The following is a 23,851-nucleotide window of genomic DNA, read 5'->3' as shown; positions in this document are numbered from 1 at the left end:
GCGAGCTTTCTTAAATAGAGAGTGACAACATTTAGGACAACAGAGCCTCTCCGCCTGGTGGGTCGTCATGATGAGACAGGACTCAATGCAGGAAGGGAGAGAGAAATGGGCAAACCGGCTCATGTCAGAGAAGGTGGTGACACGGTAATTTTTCCAGCCAAAGGGGGATTTGGGGTCTTTAAGCCCTTCCCTACTCTAATTCTGAAAGGTTGAGGAGTTGTGACCCTGCTGCAGTTCTGCAGGTTGAGAGTCGGGGTGACCGCGCGCTCCCTGGCTGCCCACTGTCCTCCGAGCGTCCACGTTCACACTTGGAAATGGGGACATTCAACTTTCAAGGCATTCTCGCCCCCGTGGCCTCTGCGGTTCAGCTCTCGGGGTCCACACACCGCCCAGCCCAGCCCCTTCCGCGCACCCCGAGGGCGAAAACTTGGCTACTGGGGGAGCCCTCGCGGCTCACCAGGAGAACAGAGAAGCCAGCGAGGCGCGCGAGGCGGCGGCCGGCGCGGCGGGGGCGGGGCGGGGCGGGGAGGGCGCGCAGGGGGCGTGGGCGCCCGGCCGGCGGGCCGGGGCGCGGGCGGGGGAGGGGAGGGGCGCGGGCGGGCGGGCGGGCGCGGCGCCTCCCGCCGGGGGGGAGTGGCGCGCTCGCGGCCCCGCGGCAGCTGAGCGCCGAGCGCGGGGAGAGGGCGGGCTTGCGGACGGCTCCAGGCTGCCATGGGCGCGCAGTGACGGGCGGCTGCGGGCGGACTTCCTCTGCGGCGCGGCGCTCGCGCGGAGCTCCCTGGCTGCGGTGCGCCTCGTCGGTCACCATGAAAGGTAGGGCGCGCGGGCCCGGCGGGGCTCCGGGGCGGGGAGGTACCTGCGCGCACTGGCTCCGCGGGGTCGGGGCTGGCAGCCGCGGAGGCGCTGCGGGACTTGGGCGTCGAGCCCCGCGGGCCACCTAGGGGCTGGGGCTTCGAAGCGCGCCGCTCCCTCCCTCCCCAGCGTGTTGTTGGAAAAGTAGCTGGAAGCCCACGCTCGTTGTTTACGGATCCCAGCTTCCAACTTTGTAATTGAAAAAACCTGCGGAGGAGAGTGGCGGCATCCTAGCTCCTGCGGGTCCCCTGGCCGCCCTCCGGCGCCGCCTCCGTCCCCCAAGACTCTGGCCCGGGTCCCTTTGCTTTCTCCGCCGGGCAGTTGCCCCTTGGCGGGGACAAGGTGGTGCGCTGCCGTCCGGCGTGGCCTCCGCGACGCGGGATGTTCGCGGGGCGCGCGCCCCACATCTGGCAATGATTAGGTGCCCGCGGAGCCCAGCTGGCCCGGGACGTGCGTTTTGGCATCTTTCTCCGCGAGATCCGCGGGCTGGAAGCTCACTGCTGGGCGTTTCACCTCCCGGACCTGTCTCCTCCGGGGGGGCTGGCGCGCCCACGTGCGCCCGGGGGCTGCCGCGCGGAGCCCCGCGAATGCCCCCCGGCCCTGCGCCCCCCCACCCCGGGCAGTGTCCTCCGCGTTAGTCGGGCCCCCTAAAGAAGTCATTCAAGACCGGCCAGGGGAAGGCCTGTGCAGGGCAGCCTTCGGCTGATTTGGCAGCGCAATCCTGATTTATAAGCGGGACAAATACCGCGGGCGGAGGCATCGGAGGGGGTTCCTGAAGGGTGTGGCCCGCGTGGTGTGTTTACCAGAGACCGGAGTTGCAGAGTTTGCGTGGGGCGATAACGGGATTGTGTACCTGCTCGGGCCAGGCTGGCGGGAGGGGATTGGGTGCCAAGTGCCATCTGGCCGCGGTGTGGGGGCGTCTCCAGCGTTCGCGGTGTCAGGACCGCTGTCCCGGGAGGCGCCCGGAGCGCTCCACGCGCTTGGAAAGTTAACTTTTGGCTCTGGAAGTTTTCTCAGAAAGGCAGCTTGCGCGGAGCTGTCTGGAGCGATAATGCTCTGCTCACCCCCCAGCGCGCTTGGTCTCCAACTGCGGGAAGGGTGACAAGTGACCGCCGGACAGAGAGAGAAATTTCTGGCCAGACAGTTCTAAATTACAATAGAGTGCCCCCACCCCTCTAGCCACCTCTGTGGATCTTCTCTCGTTAACGCTTGCGCAAATGCGCACTAGCCACTAGCTCGAATGAAAAGATCCCCCCTCAAAAGGATGGGGTTCCATGGTTAAAAGTTACCGGGGTGGGGGTGGTGGTCAGCTACTATCATTTCAGCCAGAAAGTGGTCTTATCTTTCGTTGCTGGCCATTGAGGCCAGTAGCTTTTGAACTCTTGGGAAGATAAACCACTAACTCCCTTCACCAGCCCCCACTGGGGTTTCTAAGCCCTGAAAATCGTGTGCTTTTACTGGGTAAGTGACCCTTATGGATGCTTAAATAATTTTTCAGCATTAATTCAGATCTGCAGTGGAAAACACTACATCGAAACGCTGGAAACACATTTTTTTTGGGGGAAATCCACGTCGGATTTTGGAGCAGGCTGAGACCTCCTGGATGTGGTTCCTTGCTCCCCCCCACCCCCTGCAGTCTGGACACTCCTCAAGGCCCTACTTACATCCCTGTGAGGGGGGGGGGACTAGTCATCTGGAAGGTCCCATTCAAAATGAAAATATTTTATAAGGGGGCAGCTGACCAGCTCTGACCACATAATTTGCATCCCTTTGGTTGGTGATGGACAAGGGAGGGAGTAATAATAATAATTTGGGGAGTCACCAGACCCTGGGTGGCACAAGCTTTTCTGTTTGCCTGCCTACCCTGGTGGTGTAGTGGTTACACACTGGGCTGCGATCTGCAAGGTCAGCAGTTTGAAACCACCAGCCGCTCCAAGGGAGAATGATAGGGTTTTCTACTCCCTTAAAGAGTTAGTCTCAGCAACCCACAGGGGCGGTTCTACGCTGTTCTCTAAGTTCGCTACAGGTGGATCTCAACCTGATGGCTGTGAGTTTTGAGGTACTAACTAACCTAATGGTTGGCTGTTTGAATCCACCTTGTGGCAGAACAGAAGGGCCTAGTGGTCAGCCTCCCTAAAGATGACTGAAAACCAAAACTATCCCATTGCCATCGAGTCGATTCAGACATGTTCCTGAGACTGTAGAACTTGATGGAGTAGAAAGCCTCATCTTTCTCCCTTGGAGGATCTGAATCACCAGCCTTGCTGTTGGCAGCTCAGTACCCAAAGTAAACCCCCACGCCAACAAGGCTCCTTCAGGATATAGCAGAGAAAGTTCTGCAGAGCAGTTCTGTTCTAAGGGATGGGATTGCCACGAGGTGGAGTCTACTCATCAGCAACAGTTTTTACTTTGACTTTAGGGCTCAGCACCAAGGCAGCTAACCAGTGGTAGCCAGTGTTCTGCCCTCAGCAGACACTCATTGATCCTCTCAACACCCCTGTGAGATGTTTGACCTCCCACGTGGCCCAAAGAGTCAACTGCTGACCCAGAGCTTGGCACATAGCACCCACCCAGAGGTACCTTGGAGGACAGGCCTGGCCTCTGCTTCTAAAAGTTCACAACCTTGAAAACCCCGTGGAGCATTTCTACGCTGCACATGGAGGGGCCCCATGAATCGAAATCAACTTGACTAACAGCATGGTTACGGAAACTTGAGTGTGGACGAAAGAGGAACTGGCACCTAGGGGTGGTGGGCTTCCAAAGTCAAGCTCTGCCTATGCCCCTGTGTTGGTCGGGAACCACTTTGGATACAGTCTGGTGTAGAGTAGAAAGAAAGTTGAATCGCAGGCAATTCAAGTAGCCAAATAACCTGCAATTAATACAGCAGCCTGGAAGGGGCAAAGCCAAGTAAGCGGACAGAGGACTTGTAAAGCCAAGCACAGGACGCGTTGTGAAGGAAGGAAAAACTGTCTGTAGCAAGTGGCACCCCCCCCCCCCCCCGAGTAAACTGCTTTAGACTCGCCCTGAGCTCATAATTACTTTTCATAGTGCTGATTCACTGTGCTTCAGAAACTAGACTTTCATTGAAATTGGATTCCTTTTAAATAATAGATATTAGAACAAAGTTCGCAAATGTGTAAAATATGAACCTAACGTGGACTTTAGCCAACTAGAAAAACCAGTGGACACCTTAGAAGCTATAGCAGTTCATAAATACTGACTGCCAAAGAAAATGTGGCCCCAGTGTGAGTCAGATGCCTCTTTAAGATAGTTATCTGACTCTCCGCTTCTGATGTTTAAACCTTGGCCTTTGTAATAACTCCCTGGGATCTCTGCGGGGCAAACCCATCATCTTTGAGAGCCACAGCGCCACCTATCTGCTGTAGTCAGCAAACATCTGCCTCTGTTCCTAATCTTCCATCCCTGGAGTCACAAGTACCAAAATAATGACATCATTATATATTTTCCAGAAGAAAATTACTTGCTCGTTGCTGCAATACTTGAAGTCTTCCAAAGTGATTAAAACACGAAGTTTGTTTTAATTTATTTCCCATTTCAGTTTCAATTAGCTGTACTGCGCCATAAATCTGATGTTTTTCTGGATAAATATTCACATTCTTTATGATGGAATCTGACTCCTCTGAGTTAAGTATGCCCTTACTAAATCACATTCTCTGGTTCTGGAAGTTGAGGATATTTGTGAGTTTCAGCGCAGCAGCACAAGAGACAGCTGAAAACCACCAGCACCCGTGGGCCCACAGAGGCCCAAACCACTGTCCTAATTTAACACAGAGGGGGAGGTGGGTGCCCGAGACAGTGTCCAGCTACATACTTTTGTAGTTTTTTTGTGTCAACACATTTGAAACACTGTTTGGCAGTAATAATTCTGAAACGCACTTGTACACAGCTTACTTCTCTTCCTGTTGGTTTTCGGGACTCCGTCTCCTGGCCTTCCCAGCCTCCCTCTAACGTTTCCTGACTCAACTGGGAGAAAGAAACAACCAGGCCAGGGCTGAAGGCGTCCCCGCCGAGAGAGCCACGTTTTCTGAGGGGAGTGGAAACAAAATATGACTTCCATCCCTTCGCTGGTGAGGGACCAGGCTGCCCTTCCTCGGAAAGGCAGATTTACTATCTAATTATGCTTCTGACTTAGCACTCCTTTGGGGATGCTTGGCATTCCTAATCTGAGGTTTAATTATCGCTAAGTATAGTCTCTGCGGTCTCCTTCTGCATTTTCTCCAGGTTGTTCCCATGCTCTCCCTCTACCCCCCCTCCCCCTGCCCTCTGTTACCATATGAATCCTTCATTGATACTGGTGGGGAGAGAGGATGCGTGGCAGATGAGAGATTTCAAGTTTTGTCATGAACGAGTACCTAATTTTGCTAATTAATACTCATTAGACTAGCATTTCAGAACAGTTGACGCAACTGCTACCAGTATAAGTGAACTGGCCCTCGAAGTATTAGTTTTTAAATGAGAAAATAGACATTTAAGTTTTGTGATTAAAAAGTATATTTTTCCTAGCGTGAACCCAGCATGTAGGTTCCTCGCAGGAGAAGCATGCATCTCTCCTGAGGGCAGGGAAAGGGGGTGGGGGCTCCAGAAGCCCAACGTGGTGAATGCGCCTCGTCTTCATGTCCAGCCGAGCAGTGGCCATCTAGACTGCTGTCTACGGCGGAGCTATCGCTGGTCAATCACAGACTCCCGCAGGTGCGTGGAAGGCATGTTAGGTCTGTATTTCTGTCGGTATTTACTTCGCCCTCCGGTCGGTTCCACCAGGATGATCCTACTCTTTGCAGCTGCTGCGCTTTCGCCACTCTGGGAGGCCTGGGCTCCTTCTGCGTCTGGAATGTATAAGTCTGATCTGACACAGGGCCCAGCGGCTTGTGCTCACTAACAGCTGCTTCGTTTGATCGGTGGGCTCACTGCTCTTCTCCTTGATTATAAACCAGAAAACGTGCTACCTCCAAATGAATTCTGACTCATAAGTACCCTGGAGGATGGGATCGAACTGTCCCTGTGGTTTCTGACACAGCTCATCTTTATGAGAGCAGAAAGCCTTATCTGCTTCCTGTGCAGTGGCTGGTGGTTTCGAACTGCTGACCTAGATGTTAGCAACCTAGTGTGTAACTCGCTGTGCCGCCAGGGCGCCTATCTTTAATAATAGTTCGCATTTCTTGAGAGGTCCTTGGGTGGCACAGCGGTTTGAGCTTGACTACTTGAATCCATCAGGTGCTCCCTGGGACACATGAAGGCTTTCTGCTCCATAGAGATTTACAGTCTCAGAAACCCAACAGGCAGTTCTCTCCTTTTCTACAGGGTTGCTCTGAGTCAGAATCAACTCAAAAGAAGTAAGTTTGGATCGGTTTTTATTAACCGGAAGTGTGATGGTTTGCACCTGCCCATTAGTGCTGTGGAAGAAACACCTGGTGGTCTGCTTCTGTAACGATTACAGCTAAGAAAATTATGGGCCAGTGCTACCCTGTAACATATAGAGGCTCACTGTGACTCAGAGCAAGAGCCCTGGTGGTGTAATGTGCTCCACTTTGGCCTGTGAATCTCAAGGTCAGCAGTTCGAAACCCCCAACTGCTCCAGGAGAGAACTATGTGGCTTTCTACTCCCATAAAGATTTACAGTCTCAGAAACCTACAGGGGCAGTTCTACTCTGTCTTGTATGTCAGAATCACTCAATAGCAGTAAGGATGAGTCAGATCAACTTGAGGACAGCAGGTTTGTTTTTTTTGTTTATTTGTTTAAGCAGCTCTGGGGTAACTGTCTTGCCAGACATCATCATTTTATACATAGGAAAACTGAGGCTCAGAGAGGTTGGTTACTTGTCTGGAGAGCTGGTCAGTGGGGTGATCTGTGTTTGAGTTCAGACGAACTCCAGATTAAACCTCCAGCTTCTGCTACCTTCTAGCCACACTTCAGGACTCCAGTCAGCACCTCTTGGTTCCATCCCTGCTGTATGCCACTTTCCACTAGGCCCTGAGTGAGCTCGGGGGACGGGCACTGTCTCCTGGGAAGGTGAGCCCACGTACCTCTTACTCACTGAGGCGCTCTTCTGACAGCCACTCACGGGAGGGGCTCTGAATCATAAAGCAAACATTGATTCTGACACATGACGACCCCGTGTCTCACGGAGTAAAGCTGCTCCGTCGAATTCTTTTGATTACAACCTCTACAAGGAGCCCTGGTGGTGCACTGGAGTGAGCATTAGGCTGCTAACCACACAGTCAACAGTTCAAATCCACCAGCTGCTCCAAGGGAGATGAGAAAGACTTGACCTCCGTGACTTCGGAGCACTTTGGTTCCATAGCAGAGGGTTTTTAGTAGGTTTTATAGTCTTTATGAAAACAGACTGCCAGGTCTTTGGGCTCTGGCACCTCTGGGTGGGTCTGAATTGCTAACCTTTAGGTTACTAGTCAAGTGCAAAACTGTCGGTACCATGCAGGGATCTGGGAGGAGACTCTAGCCCGGAGATGCTGCAAAGATAAAACGTTCCTGGTGGCTGCCCTGAGTAGAGCTTGCCTCCTAGGGAGCTTTGCTTATGGCTAATGCCATGAATGTGAGTGGCCCACTGTAGCCATCAGCTCGGGAAGCAGCCCCTGCACAAATCTTGTAGTGGACAGATTTGCCAGGAGACAATCAAACGTTGTCAGAGGTGCCGTTTTCAAGTGCAGGCTGTCGCTACCAGTGGGTGGTCAATAATGGAAATGATCAACATTTCAAACAAAAGAGACCGGGAGATGTAGCTGTTCTGAACAGAAAGTATTTCATTCTTTATTGCTGACAACACACTTTCTAACCACACCAACCATCCAGAGCTGGAGGGAGGTAACTTTGAGTCAAGCGATGATTTGATTTCTATTTAAGTCCGTGATATTTGGAGAGCCAAAACCAACATAGTACCTTGAAAAGGCCCTGCTGATTGCTTACAGGACCTTCATAATTATATAGCAATGAAAACCGATGTAAGCCAAAATTGGTATTCTCAGACTAAGGTTCTAAGGAGATCTTTGGGGACTTTCTTAACTCCTGAGTTTATCGTGAGGACTCATTTAATACCCTTAAAATATTCTGGAATGTGTTTCTCAACATGGAACAGTTAGAATTAAATAAGTTCATTTGATCAAGATATGTAAACACGACTCCTTAGTGCTTACTGAATGGCAGAGCATTTTAAGTCAGCATCCCATGAAGTAATATTCGCAGGCCTAAGAGGCTAGACGTATGACCTTCTGCGTGAAATACTAACTTGGCAATGCCTCTGTGAGAGTAGCTCGATTCTTTGGGTTGTAACTGCCGTAACCAGTTGCTGCTGAGTTGATTCTTACTCCTGGTGACCCGGTTGGAAGACTTGGGGGAAAGGCAGTGGGGCCCACCCAGAGGGGGGTGTTTTCATTTGGAGGAGAGAACACTTCTGAGGTGCTTCAGAAAGGCTTTGATTCATTATCTCGAATTATAGTTAGTGTATGCAATTAGATTATGCTGATAGGATGTAAAGCAAGCCAAAGCAAACTCACTGCCGTCGGCTCGATGCCGACTCATAGCGACCCTGTATGCGTGAATTCACCCTGTGACTTTCCGAGACTGTGAGTCTACCAGATGGAGTAGAAAACCTGCCGAGTGGCTGGTAGTTTCCAACTGCTGACCATGGGATCGCAGCCCAAAGCGTAACTGCTGCTACGCCAGGGCTCCTTGATCAGATGAAAGTAGCTAAACAAAAACTTTTTAAAAAAGAGATGAGTGGGGCATCAGGCTACTAAAACCATGTTGATTTGGGCCTAATTATTGACCTAAATGTAATGTTCAGGAGTCCTGGTGCGCGTGCCTGCTAAAGCAGAAGGTCGGCGGTTCGAACCTACTGGCTGCAGTAGAAGGATGTGGCAGTCTGCATCAGTAATGGTTACAGCCTTGGAAACCGGTGAAGCTGTTCTGCTCTGCCTCGCAGGGTGGTGATGAGTTGGGATCAACTTGATGACAGCAGGTTTATTTTTGTTTTATAAAATAGAATGCTAAGTGATTTCGAAAGAGAACAGATTGATCCATCTGGTTAATTTATGGATTATTTTCATCAAAGATCACTTGTCTCTTGCCCAAGTGTTTGTGCTTCCAGAGAAATGAGTGGCGTTGGTTGTCATCCCCGAGGGAACGGTGTTTGAGGCTTCTCCAGGGTCTTTTAAATTTTGAAGCAAGGATTCAGGTCCCCATCCTGCATCTCTTGTTCCCATGGCTGGATGTACACTGCTTGTACTCACCCGACATGGAGGATGAATGGAGGCTGGGCTTTGAATGACTGACTGTTGCTTACTTTTTTAACTTCTTGGGGCTGATATCTGGCAGGGGGGTGGGGGGGGATGTGATAGAGCCCCGAGGGCTAGAAGGACCCCAAATCTCCCTTAATTTTGTTGAAATATAAAGGAATAATAAAGTATATTATCCCTCTTTATCCTAAAGATATGTATCTTCTGTTCTTGTAGAAGCCTCAGAATTATAAATGTGCAAGAAATTAGAGTAATTTATGTCTTTGTAGTTTGGACTTCAACAACAACAACAACAACAAAACAGATACTTTAATAGTGAATCAAAGAGTGATCTTATTTTTGGCTAAACATAAAAGTGAGGAAACAGTTACATAATCTAAATAAAATTCCTTTACTACTTTTGCATAATCTGCAAGTATTTAAATTGCTACAGATTCCTTCATCCATTTGTAAAGGAATGACCTGGAAACATTGAATGGAAGGCAGACCTAATTACCTCATCAAAAATACCCTGTACTTCACATATTTATTACACTTCATTGAGCTCATTCACTTGCAGAATTTTTACTAGATATGCCAGTAAAGGGGGTGGGGGGAGCTATAGAAGAAATCACCTAAGGATTAATTTACAGCTAAAAACCATACATATATGACCAATATTACTCTGAGGGTGAAACCAAAGTTAAAGAAGTCTTTCCTCAGTTTTGATAGACAAAAATTATCAAGGTCAAATACATACCTCAGGGCCAATTTGCTGAAGCTCAAATTGAAACAACCTTTTTGTTGGTCTAACTGCAGTGCCCCCCTCCTCTCTCTAGAGCTCACTTCAGACTGGAGTTACCGTCTCCTGAAACTGGATGGTTTCAGAAGTAGTTCTCATCCAAGCGTAAAGCTCTCTGTAGTTCATGCACATCCAGGGCCCGGAGCACTTATTTTGGGCCTTAGCATATAATGTAACTAAAGATCTGGAGTTAGAGAGCCACGAGGGCAGAATATGCTCAGCATGCCTCAAGCTGAGAAAAACTGAAGGGGCAGAAAAAAACAGGCCTCGAGTGGAAATATTGAAGGATTCTATGTGCAAAATGTTGGCTAGTTAAGGCAGCACCTAAAGAAGATAGAAGGAATCCACACAGTCACTGTTTCAAAAATAACCAGTTCACATTCAGTGATCTCAAGAGCTAGCAGATGATCAAGAACCAGTGACAGTGAAGGGAAAAGTTCAAGCTACACTGAAGACATTAGCGGAAAAACAAAGCTCCCGGGATTGATGGGGTAGCAATTTAAATGCTTCAACAGGCCGAAGAAACACTGGAAGCACACATTCATCGATGCTGAGAAGACAGCTAGCTATCTGACCAACTGATTGGAAGAGATACAGATTTGTACCTATTCCGAAGAAAGATAATGCAACAGCATTTTGGAAATTAGCTAACGAGCATTTTGGCAGCTGCAAGTGAAGTTTTGCTTGAGATAATTCAACAATGGTTGTAGAAGTACATGGAGAAAGAGTTGCCAGAAATCGATTCTGGATTCAAAAGAGGGCATGGAATTGGGGCTATCACTGCTGGTATCAAATAGGTTTTTTCCCCCCATCAGTTTTATGGGAAGTAATTTATTTATCATATAATCGATAGTTCAATCATTTTGGATTTTGGCTGAAAGCAGAGTAGCAGAAAGATGTTTACTGGTGTTTTGTTGACTATGCAAAGGCGTGCAACTGTGTGCACCATAACAAACTATTGGTAATATCGAGAAGGCTGGGAATTGCAGAACACTTCATTGTGATCATGTAGAACCTGTTCATGGACCCAGAAGCAGTCACATAAACAGAACAGGAAAACACTGCATGGCATGAATTCAGGAAAGGTGTGCACTAGTCCTTTCACTGTACTTATTCAAGCTGTATGCTGAGCACATCATCTGAGAAGCTGGACATATGAAAAAGAATTTGTCTACAGGATTGGAGAAAGGCTTATTAACTACCTGCAGTATACAGAGGATCCAACCTTGCTTGCTGAACGCCCGGAGGTTTGAAACACTTGTTGATGAAGATCAGTGACTACAGCCTTCAGTGTCAATCACAGCTCAATGTGAAGGAAACAAAAATCCATACCACTGAACCTATAGATAACGCCATGACATATGGAGAAAAGACTGAGGTTATCAATAATTTTATTTTTCTTGGATCCAGTGTCTGCTCATGGAAGCAGCAGTCAAGAAATCAAATGGTGTATTGCATTAATCAAATCTGCACAAGACCTTTTTGACATGTTGAAAATCAACAATATTGCTTTGAAGAGTAACGTGTACCATGATATTCCATTCATTTTATATGCATGTGAAAGTTGGACGATTACATAAGGAAGAACAGCAGAAGAACTGATGCATTTGAACTAGGATGTTGGTGAAAAATATTGACAACACCCACAGACCGGCAGCAGAATAAACAAATCTGCCTTGGGAGAAGAAGTATGCCAGGATGCTCTTTGGAAGGGGAATTGCAAGACTTTACCTCCCATACTTGGGGCATGCTGTCAGGAGAGACCAGTCCCTTGAGAAGGACATCATGCGTGGTAAAGTGGAACGTCAGCCAAACAGGAAAGCAGTCACGCATTGGCACTGTGGCAGCGTTGGGTTCAAGCATAACAACTGTGAGGATGGTGCAGGACTGGGCCGTGTGACACTCTGTTGTGCTTTGGGTCCCTGTGAGTTGGAACCAGCCTAACAGAGGGAGTGGGAGAACATAGTGGGTGGTAGTAGTGGGTTACGTGTCTCACTGCTAATCACCAGGCCAGCAGTTGGACCCTACTAGACGCTCTGAGGTCTGCTCTTATAAAGAGTCACAGCCTCAGACTCCAAGAGGGAGTTCTAAGTTCTCCTCTTTCCTATAGGGCCACGAGTTAAAACCTGCTCTTCCTGTGACCCTTCTGTAAGGGGATGGCCAATTGTCTATTGATGGGCTTTGGGTCTCCACTCCACGTCCCTCCTCATTCACATTGATTTGATACTTTGTTCTGGGTCTTTGATGCCTGTTCCCTGATCTCATTGACACCTCGTGATCACACAGGCTACTGTGCTTCTTCCATGTGGACTTTCTTGCTTCTCAGCTAAATGGCCCCTTGTTTATCTTCAAGCCTGTAAGACCCCAGATGCTATATCTTTTGATAGCCGGGCACCATCAGCTTTCTTCACCACATTTGCTTATGCACCTGCTTTGTCTTCAGCAATCCTGTCAGGGAAGGTGAACATCACAAAGTGCCATGTTAGTAGAACAAAAATTGTTCTTTTGTTGAAGGAGTACTTGAGTAGAGGCCCAATGTCTACCTGTTACCAAAATACTTTATAAATAAATATATGTACATAGCTCTATTCCCCTGTCATTGTATATAAATGTATTTACATGTATACATGCCTGTATTTAGACTTCTGTAAATGTTTTTTACCTCCCAGTTCTCTCCTCTATTTTCTTTAACTTTCCTCCCATCCCATTATCATGTTTGGCCATCATTTGGGTTTTGGTAATTCCTCTTGGCTACAGGGACGGACAGCAGAAAAGTAGCTGGAAAACTTTTAAAATAAATTACCAAGGGGGCATGAGGGAGGGAGGGAGGGAGTGAGGGAGGGAAGAGGGAAAGTGAGGAGCTGATGCCAGGGGCTCAAGTAGAAAGAAAATGTTTTGAAAAAGATGATGACAATATATGGACAGATGTGTTTGACAAAATGGTTATATATATGAATTGTGATAAGAGCTGTAAGAGCCTCCAATAAAATTAAAGTAAACATTTTTTAAATACCATGGCTTGGCTTAGGTATACTTTAATCATCAAGGTAACATTCTTGCTTTTGAACACTTTATAAAGAGGTCTTGTACAGCATATTTACCCAGTACAATGTGTTGTTGGATAGATTGACTGCTGCTTCCATGAGCACTGGTTGTTGATCCAAGCAAGATGAAATCCTTGACAACTTCAAACTTTTCTCCATTGATCTGGATATTGCCTATTTATCCAGCTGTGAGGATTTTGGTCTTCTCTACATTGAGTTTTAATTCATACCGAAGGCTGCAGTCCTTGGTCATCAGCAAGTGCTTCAGGTCCTCCTCATTTTCAGCAAGCAAGGTTGAGGTTTCAGCTAGCAAGCATATCAGAGGCTGTTCATAACCCTTACTCCAATCCCGAAGCCACATTCTTCTTCATATAACGTAGCTTCTCGGATGTGCTCAGCATACAGATAGGAAGTATGGTGAGAGGAGACCACCCTGATGCGCGTCTTTCCTGATTGTAACCCATGCAGTATGCGCTTGTTCTGTTGCACAACTTCGTGATCCATCTGCAGGTTCTGAGTGATTGCAGTGTAGTATTCTGGGATTCCCCTCCTTCTGAAGGCTGGCCATTGTTATGATGCACACAGTCCGATGCCTTAGCATAGTCAATACAAAGCAAGTGTTCTGGTATTCCTAGCAACAATCAAAGGGATAACTACAACAGTTAGCAACTCAAAGGGCTCACTGGGGAGGCTGCAGTTCTTAGATGACCACATGAAAACCATTGGCCATGTGGCAGATGCCTAGACTGTAAGGGCTCACCCTGCGCTGGCATTTGACCTGTGCGCACAGGGTCACCCTCTCCCTTCTTGTCACCCAGACCCTCTACAGTAGAGCGCAGTGGTGATGAAGACCCAAAGGGACAGAGTGTGGCAGGGCTTTGAGCAGATTGCTCAGCCGCTGGTCCTGAAGCAGTTAACCATTTCAGCAAGTGACAGAACTGCACTGGTGTGTGCTAACAGTAACTTCTGGCCAAGAACTGGGAGTGCATCTGAGGCTGAACTTTATGGAGAAGCTAATGCATACACACAAATACAGCTGGCTGAGTCCCGTTTCTGAAGAGAAGTCTTAATTCTGCCTAGTCCTTGTCCACGGTCCTTCCACCTGGCTGGCTCCTAAAACCCGCTGCATTCGTTCTCTTGTCCAGTGTGGCATTCATTGGGAACCTACTCTGTGTCAGGTGTTCAAGACTCACTGTTCAACCTTGTCATTGTATACGCTCAGGTGGAACTTGGCACGTGGGCTCTTTGGAACTTGGCTCCTTTTCTGGCTGTCATCATCCACCGGACCTACCTGCTTTTGTCTTTTTGTCTGTCTGGCTTTTATCTTATGCCCACGTTCTCTGGTTTTGTTTCCAGGGAAATTACAGATTCACATCATTTAAAGAGTCAGAGAATATGACAGATTTATAATGAAAAACATCAATTTTCTACACAGCCCACTCTCATTTCGCCCTTTTGCTTTTTCTCAGGATCACCTGCTTTATATATTTTGAGCCTTTTTTTTGGAGTTGACCTTACAATTCCTGACTGTACTAGTCTGGGTTGCCTAGGGAAACAAATCCAGAGACACTCATATGTAAGAGAGAGTTTTATATCCAAGAATAATTGCATATTAAGAAAATGCCCCAGTCCAGTCCAGATCAAGTCCATAAGTTTAATATTAGCCCATGAGTCTGATATTATCCCATATGTCTGATATTAGTCCATAAATTCTTCTACAGACTCACCCAGCATATGCAATGATGCTGAAATCAGGAAGGTCACAGGCCAGTGGGTGAAAAGTCTTTGGAAGCAGCTCAGTACTGGCGTGGCTCTCCATGGGGCTTCTCCAGCTCCAGAGCTCTGGCTGCCATCAGCATAGCTCCATCTGGCTTGTCAGCAGAATGTCAAGCAGAGAGGGTGTGTGTTCCAGGGAGAGAGACAGGAGTTCCCAGAATCCTCAGGAGAAGACCATGCCCACACAGAAGCTTCATTGGCTATGGCCTGATTGTCAGGCTAGACCTCACCCCTTCACTCAAGTTGACAGATTATGTAACAGACATGCCTACTTTAGCTGCCTAGCGAACTATTTATTTAAAAAAATTTTTTTTTTTTTAGGTTGCCGAGGATATTTCTTTTTTTTAAATCTTTTTATTGGGGCTCATAAGGCTCTTATCACAATCTGTACATACATCAATTGAGCAAAGCACCCTTATACATTCGTTGCACTCGTCATTCTCACAATTCACCTTCCAATTGGGTTCCTGGAATCAGCTCGGTTTCCCTTTTTTTTCCCCCCAGCCCCCTCCCTCCCCGATCCCACCCCTGGTCCCTTGATAGTTTATAAATAATTATTATATCTTATCTTACACTCCCCAGCGTCTCCCCTCACCCGCCTCCCCCTTGCCAATCTCCCAGAGAGGAGGTTACACATAGATCTCCGAGATCGGTTCTCCCTTTCTACATGCCCTTTCCTCCTGGTGTCACCACTCCCACCGCTGGTGTTGAGGGGTTCGTCTGTCCTAGATTCCCTGTGCCTCCAGATCCCCACTGCACCGCTGTACATCCTCTGGTATAACCAGGTCCGCAAGGCAAGGTAGGATTGGGGTCATGATGATTGGGAAGGGAGGAAGCGTTCAGGAACTATAAATACTTTTATTGGGGCCTCTTATGTATAGTCTCTATCCTTCAGGGATTCCCTCTTTGGGGGCTCCTCCATCAGGGTGGTCAGACTTTCCACATGGCAACTAAGGGCCAAGAGGGTGAACACAAAGACTGAGAGGCCTGTAAGACTGAGACACTGAAGTTACTCTTGTCACACTGACCACATCCCATTGGTCAAACCAAGGAGGCGGGTCCCAAAGAAGGAGAATTCCTTTTCCCTTTTGATGAGAAGAATGGCTGGTTGGTGGAGGAAAGGGAGCAATGCAGAGAATCGACCATAACCCCCTTATCTACCTCACCTGATGGTGCTCTTGCTTGATCTTTACATTTGTTTCTTGGTCTTAGGCATTGTACATAGAGCCTCCCAAATAATGACGTTAAGAAAGAATGGAATTTCCAAGGAACTTTTCGAAGCCTTCTCTTATATTGACTTTCCTTTATAGCAGCTGCGGGTTTTCTTCCTTTTCCTTCTACCTCTACCTTAACAGCCTCCACAGACCCCTCCTGCTCCCCAGTGCAGTGACACCAGAATCTTGATTAAATCAGTATTCAGTGTTTATATTATTGTGGCCTCAGAAGTTTTAGTCACTGCTGACTCCAATTTCTTTGTTGCACAACTTTTTGTTTTGCCTAGAGCTAATCATCTTTCTTGTATTTGTTTAGCTTCCTATGTATACATCATAATTCATCCCCAAAGTCTCTTCCAGTTTTCTGAATCTCTACCCAGTGTGTTTCAACTTACTAGATGTTACCTCCTGTCATCTTCTTGAAGAAACCATCCCTGGAACCTCCTGAGTCATCGGGTCTGGAATGCTGTAAAGTGACTGTCCTGAGCGCTCAGATGCCCCCTCATCCCGGGGATTTCCCTGCCTTGATTGGAGGTCCTACTTTCAGCATGTCTTTGGGGTTTACTCCTTTACTTTAATGGCACACCCTCTTCAATAACTTCTTGGAAAGGTTTTATATGGGAGGAAAATTGTTGGGGATATTTTGCAGGTCTAAAAGCATCTCTAACTACCTATTGAATGGAGAGTGATCTAGGCTGGGAATATTTTTCCCTCAAAAATTGAAAAGCACTGCTCTGTTTTCTTTTACAAGCTTTTAGGATTTTCCTTTTGTCCATAGTGTTCTAAAAGTTTAACAATGATAGGCTTTAGAATACATCTCTTTCCAATTTCTTTTTCTGTCTAATCTTTTTAAAAATTATTAATCATTTTATTGGGAGCTCTTACAGATAGTATAACAATCCATCATTCAATTAGATCAAGCACAATTGCCACCACCATCAGTTTCTTTTCTTTCTTTAAAAAAATTCTTTTATTGGGGGCTCTTATAGCTCTTACCACAATTCATACATACATACATACATTGTGTTAAGCACATTTGTACATAGGTTGCCATCATCATTTTCAAAACTCTTTCTACTTGAGCCCTTCATATCAGCTCCTCATCCCCCCTCCCCCATCTCATTCCAATTTTGTTACTGCCAGTGATGGGTCCTTTCTTTCTGGAAACTTGGTTCTTTAAAAACTAGTGTTCAAACAAGTGATCCAAAATCGGTGGTGAGGAGGGTGTAGGAGGCCTGTAGGGTTTGATCATGGGCAATGTAACCGAGAGTAATCACTGAACCCCAAATGATGGCCAAGCATGATAGTGGGACAAGAGGAAAGTAAAAGGAAAGAGAGGAAAGAACTAGGAGGCAAAGGGGATTTATAGAGGTCTAAATACAGGCATGTACATATGTAAGTATATTTATGATGATGGGGAAATAGATCTATGTGCATATATTTATAGGTTTAGTATTAAGGTAGCAGATGGACATTGGGCCTACACTCAAATACTCCCTCAATGCAAGAATACTTTGTTCTATTATACTGGCATTCCACGATGCTCACCTTCCTGGCACAATCATTGAAGACAAAGCGGGTGCATAAGCAAATGTGGTGAAGAAAGCTGATGGTGCCCAGCTATGAAAAGATATAACATCTGGAGTCTTAAAAGCTTGTAGATAAACAAGCAGCCAAGCTCACATGGAAGAAGCACAGCAGCCTGTGTGATCACGAGGTGTCAGTGGGATCAGTTCTCAGGCATCAAAGAACAAAAAAATCATACCATTGTGAATGAGGGTGAGTGCAGAGTGGAGACCCAAAGCCCATCTGTAGGCAACTGTACATCCCCTTATGGAGGGGTCACATGGCAGAGAGGAGCCAGTTGGGGCAGTGCAGCAATGATGAAATATATAACTTTCCTGTAGTTCTTAAATGCTTCCACCCCCCACTATCATGATCCTAATTCTACCATACAAATCTGGTTAGACCAGAGGATGTACACTGGTACAGATAGGAACTGGAAACACAGGCAATGCAGGACAGATAAACCCCTCAGGACCAGTGGTGAGAGTGGTGATACCGGGAGGGTGGAGGGAAGGTGGGATAGAAAGGGGGAACCGATCTGCATATAACCCCCTCCCTGGGGGACAGACAACAGAAATGTGGGTGAAGGGAGACATCGGACAGTGTAAGACATGACAAAATAATAATTTATATCATAGCAAGGGTTCATGAAAGAGGGCGTGGGAAGGGAGGGGAAAAACTGAGGAGCTGATACCAAGGGCTCAAGTAGAAAGAAAATCTTTTGAGAATGATGATGGCAACAAATGTACAAATGTGCTTGACACAATGGATGGATGGATTGTGATAAGAGTTGTACAAGCTCCCAATAAAATGATTTAAAAAAACCAACTAGTGTTCATCGCTTCCCCTGATGGTACTCTCCTATTTTTATTTATCAACCCCCCCCCGAAATGTGTATTGTTTGAATATTGGGCCCCTGAATGATTCTCAGTGTTTTTTCTCTTGTGTTTTTCCTGTTTATTTACCTTAAAAAATACTTTCTGAATTCTTTCAGCTTTGCTGACTCTTTCTTTGAAGTTCTTATTAGTCTTATTTCTGTGACTATATTTTCCTCCCTAAGAGTTCCTTCTTTTTCTTCAGTGCTGCTGCTGCTTTAAAAAGAAAAAAAAAATCATCTTACTCTTATTTTAAGGGAGCCCTGGTGGTGTAGGGGTTATGTATTGAGCTGTGATCTGAAGGTTGGCAGGCAGTTGAAAACCACCAGCTGCTCCCCGGGAGAAAGAGGGGTTATCTACTCACGTGAACAGTTTCAGAAACTCACAGGGGCAGTTCTTCCCTGTTCTGTAGGGTCGCTGTGAGTTGGCATCAACTTTATGGTGTGAGTTATATTCTTATTTTATGGATACGTTATCTCCTCCTATCATAGTAAAGATATTAATGGCAGGGTCCTGTTCTGTAGTAACACTTCTGTCTCCCTTTGTACTGTGTATTGCTGTTGTTGTATTGTGTGCAGTTGATTCCAACTCATAAGCTCCCGTGTGTCTCTCCCATGGGGTTTCCTAGGCTGTAGTTGTTATGCGAGTAGTGGATCACTGGGTCTCTTCTCCCACAGCCGCTCATGGGTTCTAACCTCCTACTTTCCAGTTAGCAGGTGAGCAGCCAGCCATTGGGTCACCAGGCTTCCTTTCTATAATGTGTATTTCCTTCAAGTGGTTTTATTTGGCTTCTTTATGTTTAGCTTTGTCTTTTTATCCTGGAGGCTTATGCCGGGTCCTTGGCTGTCTGCTCGTATTTAAGAGTAGAACAGTACAAAAATTAATTAGAACCGCCGGAGCCCTGGTGGCATCGTGGGTTAGCTGCTGGGCCGTCTTGGAATCCCACAGAGGCAGTTGAGCGTGGTCCTATGGGGTTGCGGTGAGTTGGCGTCGACTCAATGATGGTGAGTTTTGTTTTTACTCTGTATTGCTGGGTTTGGGCCACTGTGACTAAGCTGATCGGGCTGGGCTGTTCCATTGGTGACCGCCTTGCACCGCAGCTGTCATTGTTTTCTCTCTCCGGTGGTCATCTTCCCCAGAGTCCTGAGCTTGGAGGGCACCTGGACTGACGGAGTGGGAGAAGACGAGTGCTCTGGGGTCTTAGCACTCAGAATGTAATCGGTCAGCCTTTCCCCCTCACTCCACTTCCTTCCAACTATCTCATCTACTTGTGGTGTTTGCTGGACAAGAGGCCTCGGTTTTACCCTCTCCAAATAATAAACCTTTGATCGCCTATCTTCTTTCTGACGTTACGGATTTTCCTAATAGAGATATTTCATAGTGATGATAGCATACAAACGTGTGGACTCTTTGTGACTCCTTCCGCTTCATGTGATGCTTTCAAGGTGCTGCCATGTTGTAGCATGGATTACACTTCTTTTCTTCTCGTATTGAGCAATTTCCCATTGTGCGCTGTGGAAGTACTGATGTTTGTTTGCCCATTCAAAGAGTCCTAGTAGTGTAATAATTAACATTCTAGGCTGTTAACTAGAAGTTTTTTGTTTGTTTGTTTGTTTTTAACAGTTTAATTGGCACTTCATCCACATATCATACAATTCTGTAGTTCAGTCATATCAAGAAGAGTTGTACCATCATCACCACAATCAATTTTAGAACTTTTTCTTGGATTTATTGTTATTCATGTAATTATTATTATTTAGTTTGGGCAAAAATATACACAACAAAACATTCTCCAATTCAACAACTTCTACATGTACAGTTCAGTGCCATTGATGATACTCTTCATGGGGTACACCATTATTGACATCCTTTTCCAAATTATTCCACCACCATGGATATAAATTCAGTGCCTCCTAAGCAAAAAATCTTCCTCCTTCACGCATGGTAACCATTGGTCAAGTTCGGTTTCTTTCTTTCTTTTTTAGTAGTTTTCTTGAAATAATATTCACATATCATATACTTCCATAGTTAAACTGCTTTTCTTTAATTTTTTAATAGTTCTATTGGAACTTTATTCACATGTCATACATGAGATCGCTTTTAAAAAGAGTTGTATATATATCATCATAATCAGATCTAGTGTTCTCCGCCCCCTTCTGCACTCACTGTTTGCTCCTCAATTTCCCTCACACTCCCTACCCCTCCAATCCCCCTTACAAACCATTGTTTCAGTTATTGCTTCTGTGTATCCATTCCTTCTGGGCTTCATACATTGGGAAACAGAAACAATAAAAACAAAAAAAGAAACAAAGAAGAAAACCATAATAATATAAAGATTAAAAACAAACATAAAGAATAAGGGGGAAAAAAGCCCACCAACAATATTTTTAAAAGCCAGAAAAGAAATGTCTGTTGTGGTACAGCGAGAAATCATTGATCCTCCACCATAATCAAGTTTACAGTCCTCTCTGTCTCATAGGAAAGCCGATCCAATCCCTCGCCTGTGGCCAGAGGGGATCTACCAGAGGCTACATCTGACTAGATCCTCCGCAGATGGATTTTGGCTCTCACTGCCTTCCGTAGCCTTCGACATATTGGGTGTTCACAATTTAAGCTCTGACACTTTTCCTTCGTCATATTTGGATTTTGTTGTTGTCACCTTTGGATCACACAGGCTGGTGTGCTTCGGAAGGTCTTCAAGTATAGTCCACCACTAGCCCTATATATGCTATAATCCACCCTGAGGGGCACTAGCCCTACATATACTATAATCCACCCCGAGGGGCAATAGCCCTATATATGCTATAATTCACCCGAGGGGCACTAGCCCTATATATACTATAATCCACCCTGAGGGGCACTAGCCCTATATATACTATAATCCACCCTGAGGGGCACTAGCCCTATATATAATATAATCCACCCTGAGGGGCACTAGCCCTATATATACTATAATCCACCCGAGGGGCACTAGCCCTATATATGCTATAATCCACCCCGAGGGGCACTAGCCCTATATATACTATAATCCACCCTGAGGGGCACTAGCCCTATATATACTATAATCCACCCCGAGGGGCAGTTCTGCCCTGGTCTTCAGGGTCCCTGTGAGTTGTCAACCCTATGGGAGTGAGGCTGGTGTGTTTGGAGCTCTGCCGGAGGAAAGACCTGAAATGTGCTCTTGCAAAGATGCCAGCCTGGAAAGCGCCGTGGGGCAGTTCCACTCTGTGCCAGGGGTCACCGTGAGTCAGAACTGACAGCACACAACAACCGCACAGTGTGTTCTGAGTTGATTCCTTTTAGACGCTACTAGGAATAATGTTGCCATAACACTCTGGACGAGTTTTTGGTGTGAACATGTTTTCTGTTCCTGTGTGTGTTCCCTAGGAGTAGGATGTCTGGCCCCAATGCTAACTCTGTTGAAATTTCTGACGACTGCCTGTCTGTTTTCCAAAGTGGCAGTACCATTATTACATCCCCACTAGCAGTGTTTCAGGGTCCCCTTTCTCCACGTTCTAGCCGTCACTTACTACCTAGCGACGTCGTAAGGAGACGGTCAATCATTTCTCCCAGGTTTAGCCTCGCCTCTGTGCCCCTTCCTGGATTACCTGTGGCACACAGCCCTAAACGGCCAGGCTCCTTACTTCTTAGCTTGCCCTCCCAGGAGCACAGGGTGCAGTTTCTTGGGTCTGCTCTATCAGGTAACGCCCGAAGGTGGAATTTAGGAGACCACTTAGTCTTGATCTGGTTACTCACCAGCTCTGACTCCTCAGGTTCAATTATGAAACTTCCCTGAATCCATTTTCTTATCAGTAAAACAGACACAGTACATATAAAGTACCTGGCATGCAGTAGAGGCTGACGAAATATGAGTACGCTTATTATCTCTAACTATGTGGGTATTTTAAAAAGATAAAGGTTTAATCTCCTCTAGGAATGTTTGAGCTAGGAGAGAAAACACACATGTACAACCAACTTGTTGAGTAACTTTCAACATCAATTATTGTGTCATTATCAAATGTTGCAAATGTGCTAATTTTTAAGGATATAATGGGACAAGCCTACTGTTTTCAGATGGCTCACCACCTGGTAAAGTCAGCACTGTGGCTGGCAGGTGCTGTCAAGTTGGTACCGACTCATAGTGAAACCCTGCCTGGTCCTGTGCCCTCCTCACATTTGTTCTTTTTTAATTATTATTATTATTTTTTAACAATTTATTGGGGCTCATACAATTCTTATCACAGTTCATACATATACATACATCAATTGTATAAAGCACATCTGTACAGTCTTTGCCCTAATCATTTTTTCTCCTCTTTTCTTTTTTTACATTTTATTAGGGACTCATACAACTCTTATCACCATCCATACATATACATACATCAATTGTATAAAGCACATCCATACATTCCCTGCCCCAATCATTCTCAAGGCATTTGCTCTCCACTTAAGCCCCTTGCATCAGGTCCTCTTTTTTTATCCCCTCCTTCCCCTTTCCCCCCTCCCTCATGTGCCCTTGGTAATTTATACCTCGTTATTTTGTCATATCTTGCCCTATCCGGAGTCTCCCTTCCCCCCTTCTCTGCTGTCCCTCTCCCAGGGAAGAGGTCACATGTGGATCCTTGTAATCAGTTCCCCCTTTCCAACCCACTCACCCTCCACTCTCCCAGCATTGTCCCTCACACCCTTGGTCCTGAGGGTATCATCCACCCTGGATTCCCTGTACCTCCAGCCCTCATATGTACCAGTGTACAGCCTCTGTCCTATCCAGGCCTGCAAGGTAGAATTTGGATCATGGTAGTTGGGGGAGGAAGCATCCAGGATCTGGGGGAAAGCTGTGTTCTTCATCGGTACTACCTCGCACCCTAATTAACCCATCTCCTCTCCTAAACCCCTCTATGAGGGGATCTCCATTGGCCGACACTTGGGCCTTGGGTCTCCACTCTGCACTTCCCCCTTCATTTAATATGGTATATATATACATATATACATATATACATATACACACATATACACATACATACACACACTTATATCTTTTTTTTTTTGCATGATGCCTTATACCTGGTCCCTTGGCACCTCGTGATCGCACTGGCCGGTGTGCTTCTTCCATGTGGGCTTTTTTGCTTCTGAGCTAGATGGCCGCTTGTTCACCTTCAAGCCTTTAAGACCCCAGACACTATCTCTTTTGATAGCCGGGCACCATCAGCTTTCTTCACCACATTTGCTTATGCACCCATTTGTCTTCAGCGATCCTATCATGGAGGTGTGCAGTCAATGATATGATTTTTTGCTCTTTGATGCCTGGTAACTGATCCCTTCGGGACCACTCGATCACACAGGCTGGTGTGTTCTTCCATGTGGACTTTGTTGCTTCTGAGCTAGATGGCCGCTTGTTTATCTTCGAGCCTTTAAGACCCCAGTCACTATCTCTTTTGATAGCCGGGCACCATCAGCTTTCTTCACCACATTTAC

The 23,851-nt window shown here is 46.5% G+C and overlaps 1 protein-coding gene across 2 annotated transcripts in view; it reads left to right on the top strand.

Moving 5' to 3' along the window:
- Positions 1-635: 635 nt before the first annotated feature.
- Positions 636-23,851, top strand: part of COLEC12 (collectin subfamily member 12) — a 225,110-nt gene continuing 201,894 nt past the window's right edge. For both annotated transcript variants that reach the window (XM_075533126.1, XM_075533127.1), the window contains exon 1: positions 636-813. In XM_075533126.1, the coding sequence (XP_075389241.1) occupies positions 807-813 (7 nt within the window). In that variant the 5' untranslated portion in view covers positions 636-806. The remainder of the gene's footprint in view (positions 814-23,851) is intronic.

This window comes from Tenrec ecaudatus, chromosome 15 (assembly GCF_050624435.1).
Source record: "Tenrec ecaudatus isolate mTenEca1 chromosome 15, mTenEca1.hap1, whole genome shotgun sequence".
Classification (NCBI taxonomy): domain Eukaryota; kingdom Metazoa; phylum Chordata; class Mammalia; order Afrosoricida; family Tenrecidae; genus Tenrec; species Tenrec ecaudatus.
The sequence above is the reverse complement of the archived record's forward strand: the minus strand, read 5'-3'. Positions and strand labels throughout refer to the sequence as shown.